Raw genomic sequence first — 16,479 nt, 5'->3', positions numbered from 1 at the left:
GGGGGGGGGGGGGGGGGGTGGGTTAAGATCAGCCCTAAGTAACAGCCAATTCTAATATCCTCTAACACAAAACAGAGTATATTAGATAAATGACCTTATTGATGTATTGTATAAGAGACACAAAAGAGAAGACTGAAGGAGGATGGATCGTATCTTAAAAGCTATAACAAAAAAAAATCACATGTCATCTTCGATCCAAAGTGGCTTCTTCTTCCATGTTTGTAAATGCTGATTAGTCGTCTTTTCACGTATAAGCTGCAGAGACAAAGAAGCACGGGTTTGATCAACCAATACTAGACCATCTCTCTTTTGGGTCTTCTTGTCCACTACTTTTGGATTAGCAGCGACAAGGCTTGTAGTCGGAGGAGATGCTCGTGGGTAGAAGAAGTCAGTCGGGAAGAAACTGTATTGAACTCCGGCCATTTCTTAAACTGCTTCTCTCTTCTCTCTTCTCTCTTTTGTCTGTTTTAGGTTTGTTAGAAAAAAATGTTTCATTGTGAAGAGAGACTATTTATTGGCAAAAAATAGAGTGAGAGAGAGAGAGAGAGGCAAAAGCTGACTTTTACACTTTAAGGCAAAATGTAACAGGTTGAAGAACTTGGGGTTCTTTTTTTGTTCTTTATGCGAATCAGTTAGTGTAAATTAGGATATCCGAATAAAAATTGCACAAATTCTAGGGCGGTGGTTGATTTGTCAAAGAACGTTAGAATCAAATCGCAACACTTCACTCAAAAACATTTTTAAATATGAGATAATTTTTCATGTGTTTGAATGGCCACATGATTTTTTAATCGTATTAGATATGTGGAAAATGTGAGTATTATACCACTGACTATGTATATATTCTTGCGTATTTAGCTTTTATGTGGTCAAAAACTTTCGTGGATTTTAATAACATAGTGCTCGTCGTCGTCTTCTTGTTACTCAAAAGAAAAACACGTTTTACTTAATATATTAGCACGATGCGTAATCCATGCCCCATTATTAGTCACTAGGTTTTGAGACCAATCAAATATTTCTGATTATATTAGTAGTTTTGTTAATATGATATGAGACCGTAGTAATCAAATATCAAGATCAACGATTATCTTATATTCTTATATATAAATCTTTCCTCATGAATCATGCTATTGTGAACTAACATAACATTTTAAACCACTAAAAAAATATCATTCAGTCTGGTATCAAAGAGACTAAGAGAGTCTTAATCATCTATTTCAAAACGGTAATAGATCATAGTTGTTAATGTTCACTTTTCCATTTGTTAAATTGTGATAAACATATATATACTTACCATACGTTTATCCAATACATGGACCTCGCTTATTTGGGTGTTAAACCAATTGGACTAATATGAAAGCCCAATTACAAATTAAAAGAAACCCTAATAAAGCCCAAGAAGGGAATACAACTTGAAGCTTGGGTTTGGAATGTGTCATCACTGTCACCTAAAACCCTAAAAAACCCTAGTCCCTTTATAAATTACAAATCAGTCGTCGTCTACCTCTGCTACAAACTCTTTACGCCTCCTCCTCCATTTTTCAAAACCCTAATCCAGCCGGAGCCATGGCGGAGGTCGAAATCTCACGCTCGGAGAAGAAGAAGCACACCAAGAATGAAGAGGACGATGCCGACACCGGAGACTACATGATCAAGCCACAGAGCTTCACACCATCCATCGACACTTCCAAGTGGCCCATCCTCCTCAAGAACTACGACCAGCTCAACGTCCGTACCGGTCACTACACTCCAATCAGCGCCGGTTACTCCCCTCTCAAACGTCCTCTCCAGGAGTATATCAGGTACGGTGTCATCAATCTCGATAAACCCGCGAACCCTTCTTCTCACGAGGTGGTTGCTTGGATTAAGCGTATCCTCCGTGTTGAGAAGACGGGTCACAGTGGGACTCTTGACCCTAAAGTCACGGGAAATCTCATTGTCTGCATCGACCGAGCTACACGGCTCGTGAAGTCGCAGCAAGGTGCGGGTAAAGAGTACGTTTGTGTTGCTCGGCTTCACTCGGCTGTCCCTGATGTTGCTAAAGTGGCTAGAGCTCTTGAATCGCTCACTGGAGCTGTGTTTCAGAGGCCGCCTTTGATCTCTGCTGTTAAAAGACAGCTTAGGATCAGGACAATCTACGAAAGCAAGCTGCTTGAGTATGATGCTGATAGGCATTTGGTTGTTTTCTGGGTGTCTTGTGAGGCGGGTACTTACATTAGGACTATGTGTGTTCATTTGGGTTTGCTTCTTGGGGTTGGTGGTCATATGCAGGAGCTTAGGAGGGTTAGGTCTGGTATCTTGGGTGAGAATGATAACATGGTTACAATGCATGATGTGATGGATGCCCAATATGTCTATGACAATACCAGGGATGAGTCTTATCTTAGGAGGGTGATTATGCCTCTTGAGGTGATCTTGACGAGTTACAAGAGACTCGTTGTCAAGGATTCTGCTGTGAATGCAATCTGTTATGGTGCTAAGTTGATGATTCCTGGGTTGTTGAGATTCGAGAATGATATTGATGTTGGTACTGAAGTCGTTCTTATGACGACCAAGGGTGAGGCTATTGCTGTTGGGATTGCTGAGATGACAACATCTGTGATGGCTACTTGTGATCACGGTGTGGTGGCTAAGATTAAGCGGGTGGTGATGGATAGAGACACTTACCCGAGGAAATGGGGATTGGGACCGAGGGCTTCGATGAAGAAGAAGCTTATTGCTGATGGTAAATTGGACAAGCACGGGAAGCCAAATGAGAAAACTCCAGTTGAGTGGAGCAGGAACGTGGTCCTGCCTACTGGTGGAGATGCTATGATTGCTGCTGGTGCTGCTGCTCCTGATAGTGCAGCTGTGGAGAAAAAGGTTGAGGCTGAGAATGGAGAAGCACGCAAGCGTAAGCATGATGATAGCAGTGATAGCCCTGCTCCTGTTACAACCAAGAAGTCTAAAACCAAAGAAGTGGAAGGAGACGAGGCTGAAGAGAAGGTGAAGTCTTCAAAGAAGAAGAAGAAGAAGGATAAGGGAGAGGTGAAAGAAGAAGAAGAAGAAGAAGAAGAAACTGTGTCTGGGAAGAAGGAAAAGAAGAAGAAGAAAGATAAGAAGGAAGATGATAAAGAAGAGTTAGCTTCTCCAAAGTCAGAAAAGTCTGAGAAGAAGAAGAAAAAGAAGAGCAAAGAGACGGAGGAAGCTGCTGTTGAAGATGATTCAGCTGCAGAGAAGAGTGAGAAGAAAAAGAAAAAGAAGGATAAGAAGAAGAAGAGCAAAGACAGTGAAGATGATGAGGAATGAGATGGGGTTTGTGTTATGGTAGTACTCGTTTTTTAAGTTTTGAACTCTTTTGATTTTGTGGTATCTATGGAGGAAAAAAGTGAGACAAAAGGCATTCTATGCTTGTATTCTAAGTCTCACTTTCCGTTTACTTTGATCAGATTTTATGTTTCTACTTTATTTTGTAAGGTTAGTTTCAGTTTTAAGCAGATTCTCCCTTAGTTATATTTTACTGTGGTCTGCTGGTCTCTCTGTTTTTGGTTCTTGCCCTGAGTGTTCGTCTGTTTGGCAACGAGGATAAGATTCTGTTTGATTGGTTACAGGTTTAAATCTCCTAGTAAACGGGCCTTACTCCTGACTACATAAATTTGGGCCTGGTAAATCCCTCTGTAATTGTCGCTGGCTCTAAAAGATGATAAAACTCGGATGATACCGAACTTATTTAATACGAACCAGTGATGTTTGAATTCAACGGGTTAATTCGTCGCTACACGCAAGTTTCAAAAATGCAGAGACTATTTGTGCAAAAGAACAAAATCTTATTCCTTTTTCAATTTGTCATGTTCCCGAGTTTAGGTTCCCAAAATTAGAAAGTCTAAAGATTAGGTTGGGTCTTAGACCGCCATTTTTGTCTCTTAGCAAAAAATGAATCTCAGGTTTCATTTAAATTAATTATCTCTGTTTTTCTTTGCTGTAACGAAATCTTGAAGAGCTCGATAATACATCGGAATCTTTTATTTTCCAATGTTATCTCGCAGATCCCTATGCACCTCCCATCACTTGCTGTCTCATATTCTTTCTCATTCTCAATTCCTCGGTGGATTAGCAATCTCTCGTTCTGTTCTCTAATGGGTTTGATAGGTCAGAGAAAATTGATCTATTGGCTCATCTGATTCTGTTCTTTACACCAAAAAAAAAACTGGTATCTGGATTCGTTTCTTCGTGCTCATCGTAAAAAAACAGTGATTTCGTCTTTGAGTCAGAGACAATGGATATAAGCAATGAAGCAGGCGTTGATGCGTTCTCAATTATAGGACCCACGTCTATAATCGGTAGAACAATTGCCTACCGGATCTTGTTCTGCAACTCAGTGTCTATATTCAGACACAAACTCTACAGATTTCTCAAGTTTTTCCTCAGAGGAGGCAGGGTTTTACTATCACCGTTTGTGTCCTTACTACATCCCAGGAATCCACAAGGGATATTAGCAATGGTGATGACGATGGCCTTTCTGTTGAATCGCTACACAAGCCTAAAAGCAAAAGCTGAGATGGCTTACAGGAGGAAATTCTGGAGGAACATGATGAGAGCTGCATTGACATACGAGGAATGGTCTCACGCCGCAAAGATGCTTGATAAAGAGACTCCAAAGGTGAACGAGGCAGATCTCTTCGATGTGGAGCTCGTAAGGAATAAGCTTGAGGAGCTTAAGCATAGACGTCACGAGGGATCTCTAAAAGACATTATCTTCTGTATGAGAGCTGATCTTGTTAGAAACCTCGGTAACATGTGTAACCCTGAGCTTCACAAGGGAAGGCTTCATGTGCCGAGATTAATTAAAGAGTACATCGATGAGGTTTCTACACAGCTCAGGATGGTTTGTGACACGGACACTGAAGAGCTTCCTTTGGAGGAGAAACTCTCTTTTATGCATGAGACTAGACACGCGTATGGAAGAACGGCTCTGCTTCTGAGCGGAGGAGCTTCTCTAGGAGCTTTCCATCTTGGTGTGGTCAAGACGCTTGTAGAACATAAGCTCTTGCCGAGAATTATAGCCGGTTCAAGCGTGGGATCCGTAATGTGTGCGGTTGTGGGGACAAGGTCATGGCCTGAGTTACAGAGCTTCTTTGAAGGCTCTTGGCATGCTTTGCAGTTCTTTGATCAGATGGGAGGGATTTTCACTACTGTGAAACGGGTTATGACTCAAGGCGCAGTCCATGAGATCCGGCATTTGCAATGGAAGTTGAGGAATCTCACCAACAACCTTACATTCCAAGAAGCTTACGACATAACAGGACGGATTCTAGGGATAACAGTTTGTTCCTTGAGGAAACACGAACCCCCTAGATGTCTCAATTATCTGACGTCGCCTCATGTTGTGATATGGAGTGCAGTGACTGCATCTTGTGCTTTCCCAGGTCTTTTTGAGGCTCAAGAACTCATGGCCAAAGATAGAACTGGAGAGATTGTTCCTTATCACCCACCTTTTAACTTAGATCCTGAAGAGGGCTCAGGAGAATCAGTACGGCGCTGGAGGGACGGTAGTTTGGAGATGGACTTACCGATGATGCAACTGAAAGAGCTTTTCAATGTCAACCATTTCATTGTCAGTCAAGCCAACCCTCACATAGCACCCTTCTTGAGGATGAAGGAGTTTGTTAGAGCTTGTGGAGGTCGATTTGCTGCAAAGGTATGTATTCATATTCATCCACAAGTAACAGACATACTTATCATTCATTGCCTAATTGGATCTCTTGATCTTCCCAAAGCTCGCTCAACTCGCGGAGATGGAAGTGAAGCATAGATGTCATCAAGTACTAGAACTCGGGCTTCCTCTAAGAGAAGTAGCTTCCCTATTTGCTCAAGAATGGGAAGGTGATGTCACTATCGTCATGCCAGCTACTTTTTCTCAGGTAACCACTCACTGCAAACAATGTATCCCAACTAGAACATTTCACTCTAATTCAATTCTTGTATTGAGTCTCTCTATATGCTTTGCTCTGTGTGTTTCCGGATTCCAGTACTTAAAGATCATACAGAACCCAAGCAATGTAGAGATTCAAAAGGCGGCAAATCAAGGGAGGAGATGCACCTGGGAGAAACTCGCAGTCATCAAAGCAAACTTCGGGATCGAACTAGCACTCGACGAGTGCGTCGCCGTTCTCAACCACATGCGCCGCCTTAAACGCAGCGCTGAAAGAGCCGCTGCTTTCTCAGCCATCTCTTCCTCCCCACCACCCAAACATCTCTTGGCCGGAGCCAACAGATTCAACGCCTCTAAACGAATCCCTTCCTGGAACTGCATAGCTCGTCAAAACTCATCCGGATCCGTCGACGATGATGTGCTCGCAGAAGCTTCACGGTTGTACCAGAACATCGTGGTTGGATCCGGGAAGACTAGTAACCGAACCAGCAACTTAAGCCATTCGTATGACGCAGGAAGCGAAGGAGAATCACCAGAAGCTGAAGACTGGACGAGATCTGGTGGACCGTTGATGAGGACATCGTCAGCTCAGATGTTCACTGCCTACGTCCAAAATCTCAACGCCGCTGATCCTGAACAGACGACGATTGGTGACTCCGATAGGGCTCCGGAGACCGAATTGAACGCCGCTGCTGCTGCTTCTTCTTCTTCTTCTTCCAGCATAACGGTTACAGAAGGCGATTATCTTCAGACGGGGAGGACACATAACGGAATCGTGTTGAATCTCGTCAGAGGAGAGAATCTGAGGATGAATCAGGATCTGGAAGATAGCGAAAACGAATGTGAAACTCCGGAGAGCGTGCAACTCGAATCTCCGGAGAAGGACATTATTGACGGAAATAGCTCGGCGTCTGAAGACGGAGACACTAGTACTGCTCAGGCGAATCTAACCCACGAGTGACTCTACTGATATTGACTGACCAGTCAAAGGGAAGGACTAGGTTGCAAAAATGCAAACTTCTCCTATACAGTGTTTCAAAATTTTTGTAGAAATAGTCCTCTAAATTTGAGAAAATCTCAATTTAGCCTTGAAGCTGCTTTATTATCCAAATTTCACCAAAACTTTTTTTTGTTAATTTCTTCTTCTTTTTTTTTTTTTAACTAGGGACTGCCAGAACAAGCATTGTTCATGTGTTCTCCCATTGAATTTTTTTTTTAAGCAGAAAATGTAAATATATATTTTTCATATATAATGGCTACAAAGTTACAAGTTCTGAATCTTCTGATCATGATCTGTCTTTTGTCTTTGGATAACTAATGTCAACATTGTAGTAGAGGTGATGACATTGACACTTCCATAAATATAGGCTTTTTTTTGTTTTTCCTTTCTTCTTTTGGGATTTTCTTTTTGTTAGCCATTATAATAATATTTAGCCAAAAGAAAAGAAAATGTTATGGTCAAGATCGGTAACATGCATTGTTTAATTACATAAGAAAATTGATAAACGTTGATCCAACGACCGACTTTTGATGAGTTATGTGGATGCAACAAGGCCTTAATGCTAAATTATTAAGCTTTTATATAAATAACTCAAGATCTTAACTTCTCCATCTATATGACCCTTTTTGTTTGTGTACTTCTTCACTTTTCATCTTTTTCTACTCTCCATGGAATTAACGTTTAAACTTGTTCGCATAGCCATATACACAGAGGAAAAGAAAAAAAAGGAGACCATAACAACAAATTAATTAGATATTGAATATGTTTATCTTAACTAAAGGATGATGGTTATAAAAAAACGGATGATATATAGACTACTATATGAAGACCTAGAAATGATGGTGGTGATGATGATGATACATCGTTGACGGGTCATGATGATGATGATGCAGACTCATTCCGTCCCTTTGATTGCTATTGTCATCCCTAAGATCACGATTTGTAGCTCCAAGATTCAAATAAACCAATCTTGAATCCAAACTACTTCCACTCGTGTGTTCGTCTTTCATCCTAGGGTAGATCACTGTGTTGTTATCGTTACTGTTATTGTTCCCTTCTTCCCGTGATATAACCAATGCCGCAGACTGGACCAGCTCGAGACAAAGCCTGAGCTTATTAGGCTCAAAGTGAGTCAATCCAGGAATTGCCCCTTTGAACAAAAAATCTGACGTTAGGGTTCTAAGGATGTCGAGAGGAGTGATTCCATCCACTGTCTGGACGTTTGGGTCGGCGTGGTGGTCGAGTAAGACGGCCACCATGTCCGGAGAGACCATTTCGGCCGCGATGTGAAGAGCGGTTTTCCCTGTGGGACCTGTCGGATAGTTCACATCGGCTGCTCCAAGCTCAAGAAGTGCCTTCACAACCTCTCTACTACAATTCTCAACCGCATAAATCAAAGCTAGGGACTCGTTAAGATTGAGTCCTTCTCCCATCACCATTAGCTTCACAAGCTCGACATCTGAGGAGTCCAATGCACGTCTCATCCTCCTGATCTTATGGTCCTCGAGATCTATAGCCGAGGTTAGGTCATGGTGGTGAGGCATTAGGGAACGGAGAGGCATAGAAGATTTGAGACGGAGCTCCTCAACCTTAGCTACGAGTTCCATTGGGAGATGTTTGGCTAGAATCTCCTGTGGAAGACCGGATTTGGCGATTAGGTAAGAGCAAGTGGTCCATAACTGATGCATGTCTTGCTTTCTTGAAGCTATTAGCACTTTCATCACATCTTCAACGGATGCTTTCTCCACCATACTCGTCAAATGTTTCTGTGAACAAAAAAAAAAGCACAGTAGGCTTTAAAGATCAAATAATGTTGGATTCAAAGATAGTACTATCCACCATTTTCTTCTCATTGGATGGGTATCATGTTCATTGTAAAGGAATACTCAAAAGAAACCATGTCTCACAAACTACAATGAGGAAAGGAAGATCAGACAATAGTAGAAGAGAATGACCTTTTGCTCATGCGTGATGTCATTGTGAAATTAAGCCTAGATTATGCAAATAAAAGGAATTTGAAATGAAAAAGGCAAAAGGCAAAATTTCTTAAGCGACAAATGCCTATGGAATGATAAAATTCTTTTAAACGTAGTCACTGCATGTTCTGTAACAGCGAGAATGCGGAATGAAATTAAATCGCGATACTCGCAAAACATGCGATTAGTAAAATCATGCAAACTCGCAAAAATGATTATGACATGTGTCTCAAGTTTTGGTTTTGGGCCTACTAGTAAAATCACTGTTATTATTCAAAAGCTACTATTTTCAAGATATTTTTTTTTATTAAATAAAGAGTTTTGTCTATTAATTAGAAAAAGAAAGAATTTCTCGGTGTGCAACATAACACATCAATCATTCGACATCTAAATCCGGAAAGGAAGTTGCAGTACGTGCAATGCAAGCAATCTGAAAGCTCAATTACACATGAAATCAAGCCAATAACAACTCTTATATATTTTCATATGTGAGTATCATCAATAGGGTTTCAAATCTCAACTCAACTCAAACGAAATAAACCAAACCAAACCAAAATGGGTACAGTACCAAGTATCAAGACAAGAATCTTTGACCTAAAGGGACTTATCTTAAACCTAAAGAGACTTGAGATAGTAATGAGAATGAATTGGAACCTGAGTAAGCAACGCAAGCTGCTCGACGCCAAAATAACGAGCGGCTGCCAAGATATCTAAGGAGAGATCGACGGCAGCAGTGCAATGCGTGTGCCAACATCCTCTATCTCCACAATTCGATCTTGGCTCGTGTTTATGCGGTACGATTGAGACTTGACCACTGTATAAGAACTGAAGTAGAAGTAAGAAAACTTCGTAACCGACCGAGTTAACCGGAATCACTCCTCCGACTGCGGCTGCTCTGGCTCCTGACCCAGTTTGGTTAGCCGGTTCGGCTCCCGTCTGTGAAGCATCGGATTCGCAGAAGAATTTGCGGAAGAAGAGGCTACGAGCAGCGAGGATGCAACGGTGAGCGTGGACTAGACGGCCTTCAACGCTGAAAGTGACATCAGAGAAAGCTTGACCGTTGATTAAGAGGTTTAGGTAATCCAACGACATAGATTTCAGAGATTCTTCGAAAGTACTGCTCATAGCTTCTTGTATTTTTTTATTCTTTTCAGAAAATAAAATTAGGGTTTTAAAAGGAACAATGAAAAAAATCGTATATTTAGATCTTATTATGCTATAAGAAGATGAAGAAAGAAAAAAATCTATGTAAAGCAAGAAATGATAAGTGAAGAAGAGTCACAAGAATTTATCTTTAAGCTCATGGAGGATAATACTATAGTGTTTGGAAGATTGGTTTGTGGGTTATAGATAGATATATAGAGAGAGAGAGAGATAGAAAGAGACAGAGATCTGAATGGGCGGACCGGGGGGTCTCGAATTAATTTATATTAAAATGATTAATGTCGACGTGTGTGCGCCTTTTATATATTGGCTAGGAGCAATTTGGAGTTTTGTAGTATTTGTCTATTTGATTATTTGTTTTTTTTTTGTCTATCAGAATCAAATCAGCAATTAGAGTTTAGAGGAATTTACTCATATAGGAAAATGACAAAGTGGGAAAAGGGTTTGTTAAAACATAGAAGTATGGGACGAATCCATTTGGGGGAAATCAAATATTAAAAGAGGATATATGATTAGTTTTGTTTATTAGTTTAAAAATTCAAAAAGATAGAGAGAGAAACTAATTAGTACTATTTAATAATATGATTATATGAGTAAATATCATTAGCTGCCGACTAACTAAATATCACCCCAGCCAGAGTAACGAACCTTATGTATCACGTAACACTTAGTCGTATACATCATAATCACGTACTTTAATTTGTTGCGAAGAAAATAAAACCAATATAAGACCATTTAACAACTATCTTTTTGGCTTGGTTCACGGCATATGTGAAACCCAATCAACGACGTAATATTTTACATTAAACCATGTATACATGGGATTCGTGCATCACCTAATATAAGGTCATTAACGCTAACAAAATTAGTGATTTCGATGCACAAATAATGTGTGTTACAAAAAAACCAAAGGATATAAGAAGAGGGTTTCGAATGATATATGGAAACATCGAGAAATCAATAAGAAAATATACTTCAGTTCAACAATATGATTTTTTCCAATTAATAATCATCTTTTTAATATATATATATACACATATATAATATACAATTATTGAAATATGTACTGTTGAAGAAGGACTATAATAATTCATATATATTTTGGTTTTCAAATCGGTGATCGACCGATAACAATGATGTTAGAATTATTTGATAGATTCTGAATGTTTGTAGTTAAACCACAAACTTAATATTGGTATTGGTGCATTTAATATATGGGGATGGGGTCAAACATTTAAATGTTGAACTAAAATGGTAGGGATATTTCGACCAATTATTCTTAACATTAAAACTTAAAGGCGATATAATTGTATGGATCAGTCATATTTACATGAATAATGTTTTAAATTGTGTGTGTGGCATTTATATGTGTGCCATCGTCGCGTAATAGTATACGCGGCACGAAACATATATAAAACTTTAATTTTCTTAAAGCATTCACCACATATATCGCTGAAAAAAACAGCTAGACCAACCATGTCATGATTACTATTCGTGCCCATTTGCATGCGTATCAAATTATTAGTAATGTAGTTTTATGTAAAGATGGGATAAAATGGTAAACTGGACAGGAGGACGGTGATGGATAAGAACATTGGCCTAATTCGTTAAGGCAAAACCACTGAAGTCGCAAGTGTACTAACTTAGTGAATGTGATTTGATGGTTTGGTGTTTGACCGTTGGTCCGTTTCTGACCGTCTCTTCTCTTGTTTTCCCACTTTTTATCCTACATAAATAATCCCTTATTATTTCCACAAGCTAATAAATTAGGATTTTGAAAAGAACTTAGATGATGAGGTTCTGACTTGGAAGTACGTTATTTAATCAATCGAAAAAAGCGTTCTCTAACCGAAACAAAGAAAGATAAGTCCTCACGTCCATGATGATATGTGTTTATGTTACAGTGGACGGAAAAAAAATCATCTAAACATTCTTATTAATTAAAGTATTTTCTGAAATTATTAGTATAATTTTATGATATCATTAACACCATGCATTATATTTATACATGCATGTTGATTCCGGCGGTAAGTACAAACTACGGTGTTACAAATTTTGGTCATCTTCCAAAAGACCAAAACTTAGCTAGTGACAAATAAAGAAAATATCATGTAATCAGAATAAATTTTTCTTACATAATAACTCTCTATTCCAGTGTTCCTATTTTCATTTTCAGTGTTTTTTTTTTTAATCCATAAGAGTTATTAATAACAAAAACAAATAATAATAATATAGCTGATACTAATATTTTCCATGATGCGGTGGCGGTAGAGTTTAATCAAATATGGTTGCAAATTAATAGGCAGAAACTAAATAATACAGGTGAGATAAGTAAACAAATAATGTAAATATATGAAAATCGGTGGAGGAGAATTGAAGGGCATGGGGATGCGTGTCAGCCGGGATGATAGGGTCCTTCTGTCGGCCCACTATAATATTCTCTCCTTTTTTTTTTTTTGGGTTTACTAGTCTCTTACAAGTTACAACCATTAATAGAACACTCAATCAAAATGCAAATTTAATAAAAACCACTTCGATTAAAATTCGTAAGCATGTTTCCTTGATGAGGGCAGAATAAACTTATAACAACCATATATGAATGATTCCTTGATCCTAAGAGCAAAACCATTGGTCATACTACGGAGATGTCTTCAATTAAAAAAACAATAAAAATTAATAAAAATAAATATTTATTTGATATTCAGCTGTGATCGGTGTTTGAGCAGAGACAATTTTATATCTTTTAAGACCCCTTATGTGTCACAATCCAATTGGTGGGGGCTAGTTATTTTTTTCGTTTTACAAAAAAACCAGATTTTTCTTCTCATTCAACACAAAACTCTCTCTCATCAATCCATATTTAAAGACACTCCTTTAAAGATCACCAATGAGAGAAAAAAAATTAATACAAAGTAATGAAGATCTGTAAATTAAAATAGTATTAGTTTTATAATAATTTATAAGTAAGATATTTTGATGAGGGTCACCAATGTGGATGTCCTAATAGATTATACGGTTAACCAATAGATGAAAAGTATCAATCGATCAAACTATAACATTCAGTATCATGCATCAATAATGTTATTTTGTTGATTACAATGAAAACATATAACATTCAGTATCATGCATCAATATTGCAATATCTATCTCTCGTCAAGAAAAGAAAAGAAAAGAAAAAAGATCTATTTATCTCCATGAAGAATAAAAATAGTATCGAATTCGATCAATTGAAACAAGTGTTTAAAAATTTTGGTTTATCATGTGTGGATGTCTATAATAGCGTAATTATATTGTATTTTTTTTTTTTAAATATATTTTGTGACGATGGTTTTCCCATCCGATGGACCGTCAATCTCGGTCTTTCTCCACTGAAATATTCTTCAAAATGGTACTACACTATAATTATAAGGTCAGTCTGGAACCACACGTGCATCGTGCGGGATGAAATAAATATTTCCTTATGATTTCCATATTTTGCTTTGACATAAAAAATAAAGAAAGAAAGAAACTGTTCTTTTTTCCAAATCTGTAATATACATTGGTTTTTTAATTTGTGTTATGGTTGAGAAAAACTGAGAAATATATTAGTGAACAAAAAATGATGACAACACAAGAAGAGCACTGGCAGTCGTATGATAAGAAAGAGATCCGATTTGACGTTTGTCTTGTCTTTTCAGTCTCTCTCTGCTCTTCTTTTTCTCTTTCAAGAAAAAGATAACAATAAATTTCCATTTTCTTATTCTTCTTTTCTTCGACCCACCGTTGGTATGGAAATGTTTTCTCGTGCATAAAATGGTAAATATTAAAAAAATTATAAGAATTCTATAAGATCAATACATATGTCACACCTCACATATATATATAATATAGTTTAATTTCCTTTATTGTAAAGATTTAATTTCAGTGGAACCCTCGGATGACCGGATCCTAGGGTTTTGCTTTCTGATATCCTTACTAGAATTTTTATTTTTTTCATTCACTTTTATAATCAATATTTTATGATTAGAGATTTTTGTGTGTGATTTATTTTCTTTGCCAATAGAGAATCTTCTTAAATTACTGTCAAGATTAGTGAACCTTTTAAACAAAATGACATTTTCAGATGATTTTTGCCCATCATATCAATCAGCACGGAAAGCTAAATTACACGTATAATTTACTCATTGCCAGATATCAAATTACACGTCGTACCGACATGATTATTTTCATGGATGACATTTCATTTTTTTATTGCTTGCTAATCATTGTTTAACCGAAAATCTCCTATATAATTAATTTCTACTTTTATTCTACAACAATCATGTGAATATAAAGTTAACAAGTGAAATAAAAGAGACATGTCCATCAAAACAATTGGAATCAATTCACATTCTCGGCGTCAAAGCGATTATTAATAAATTACTATTACATGTGTAGAGAAATATAAATTGCTACTTATAAATCATTATTAACTGATCAGTGTTTCTATTTGGAACAGTTCATGATAAATTAATAACTGATTTTACAACTCGCTACACGTATATCAGACTATCAGTCATAGGCAGCTAATATAAATTACTTCCTAAAAGATACTTTTAGTTATTTACTTGCTTTTATATATTTTATTAATTTTGTTGTGAGTTGTGACCAGCTAAAATGTATCGTCAATTTCCTGATAACTTTAACTTTTATGTTACCTTACAAGATCAAGGGAATTATTCACAATTTCCCCCAAAGGTTAAGTAGTGTATTAGTATAGCAAAAACTTAAAATATACTTTTGTAACTTGTAAGTAGCCAAAGTAATATTAACTGTTCTTGAACAGTTAATAACTAACGAATGGGTATGAACCAATAAAGAATATGGACATCTTTGAATGTATCATCTATTTCACACATGCCACACATGATGCATACCTACATGTTGTTATGTATCATATTTTCATTTTATTTCATTAAATTAGTAGTAATACCATTCATTATTTGTTGACACATGCACATATATTCTTTAGTACGGTTAACGCCACACACAAGAGATCAACCTAGATTAGAGTAATACCTTTCTAGCTACAAGTAAGATTAAAGTACTAAATACATGTCAAAATATTATTTATCCTAAGAACAAATATCATAAAATCCTCAAGAACTAAAGACAGATTCTGAATTCAATAAATAATGGTTCAATAAGTCAGAATGTTTTTTAGTTAGAAAAAAGTTATAAGTTTTCTTTTATCTCAAAGTTTTTGTCATCTGCCATAATGCTATTATAGAGGTCAAATGGAGACTTCTTTTTTGTTTACTTAGTCAACGACTTGGGCCATATATGGGTCATCCAATCAATAATTTGGAAACAAAAACATTTTTATATGCTACATTATACAAACATAACTTCTGTTCTACTGTCTTGAAACCGGATCACTGAGAAGGGAAATCTTTGTTAAATACAGAGAACTAGATGCATTTCGACCGTCAGAGATTAGAAAGATATACAAAGAAATGACTCGTGCTTATTACTTATAGACTGTGGTCAAATGACAATAAATGAAAAAAGAAATTAATCCATTAACTATATATAATATAATTACTATCATATCATTTAGAATACTCGAATAAATATTATGTATATAAAAGTTTTTGTGTGGGGAAGAAAGAGACAAGAAGAAGTGGTTGTTAAGGATTGTATATAATGAATATATGATAAAGAAAGTAATCTTTAGAAAGAAAGAACAAAAAAAACAGGCGGTGAAACAGTAAATCGTAACTGCTCTTTGTGTGGAGGAAAGAAGAAGATTTACTTCAACAGTTAAAAGTTAAAACATAGAACGAAATCTCTTAGAGTGGTCATGTACTAAAATAATGTTCTTGTTTCCAAAAGGCTGTTATTACCCTATCTGTACACCTCCACGGCACCTACTCTTCTCGATCAAAGCTTCTCTCAACTTTCTAATCAATTGCATGCAAAAAAAAAACAAAACAAAAACAAAAATGTGAACATGCATATATATATTATTAATATGAAATGTATCAGTTTGTCTTTTTTTTTTCTTTCTTTCAAGTCTATTTGTCTATTAGTTTTTGATTTTTGAAATTCTATAGATCGCTGTTCAAGAGTCTTACCTTATTTATGAAGAGAAGATCTATCATTCAATACTATCTGAAACGGTAGTTGTTGTAAAATTTAATAGAACGTACGTGGCAGTATTATTTTATCACTGTTTCACCAAGCTAATTGCGAACTATCCATCCAACTTTTTTACACGATTGATATATTTGAACCGAAACTACCTTTCTTTTGTAGAGGGTTTTCATCCGAAACTGCTTGAACAAAATAGTAAGAGTAAGACGATTGATTTGTCATTGCAGCTAACTTACTTTCACATCTCCATTTTGCTTCCTATCAAACTCACATGGTAAACGCTTTCCAATAGTGTTTATATTGACTAATCCCTA

General features: G+C 37.0%; 3 protein-coding genes across 4 annotated transcripts; 2 read left to right on the top strand and 1 right to left on the bottom strand.

The window, feature by feature from the left end:
* LOC104792006 (H/ACA ribonucleoprotein complex subunit 4-like) lies at positions 1,479-3,499 on the top strand. The gene has a single exon (XM_010518021.2). The coding sequence runs from the start codon at positions 1,567-1,569 to the stop codon at positions 3,286-3,288; it is 1,722 nt and encodes a 573-aa protein (XP_010516323.1). The 5' UTR covers positions 1,479-1,566; the 3' UTR covers positions 3,289-3,499.
* On the top strand, positions 3,796-7,198 carry LOC104792005 (triacylglycerol lipase SDP1L-like). Of its 2 annotated transcripts, XM_010518020.2 has the most exons (3): positions 3,796-5,677; positions 5,757-5,900; positions 6,009-7,198. In XM_010518020.2, exons 1-3 carry the CDS (start codon positions 4,256-4,258, stop codon positions 6,870-6,872), a joined length of 2,430 nt encoding a protein of 809 aa, XP_010516322.1. In that variant the 5' UTR covers positions 3,796-4,255; the 3' UTR covers positions 6,873-7,198. The 2 variants fall into 2 exon arrangements, with proteins under 2 accessions (XP_010516322.1, XP_010516321.1); XM_010518019.2 differs by having other exon boundaries at positions 5,757-7,198.
* LOC104792004 (regulatory protein NPR6-like) lies at positions 7,640-10,225 on the bottom strand. Its single transcript, XM_010518018.2, has 2 exons — positions 9,542-10,225; positions 7,640-8,677 (listed from the first exon to the last, which is right to left on the bottom strand). The coding sequence occupies exons 1-2, from the start codon at positions 10,010-10,012 to the stop codon at positions 7,742-7,744; spliced, it is 1,407 nt and encodes a 468-aa protein (XP_010516320.1). The 5' UTR covers positions 10,013-10,225; the 3' UTR covers positions 7,640-7,741.

The sequence above is a fragment of the Camelina sativa genome, chromosome 6, assembly GCF_000633955.1.
Source record: "Camelina sativa cultivar DH55 chromosome 6, Cs, whole genome shotgun sequence".
Lineage (NCBI taxonomy): Eukaryota > Viridiplantae > Streptophyta > Magnoliopsida > Brassicales > Brassicaceae > Camelina > Camelina sativa.
Note: the sequence above shows the minus strand (reverse complement) of the source record. Positions and strands in the feature narration are given on the sequence as shown.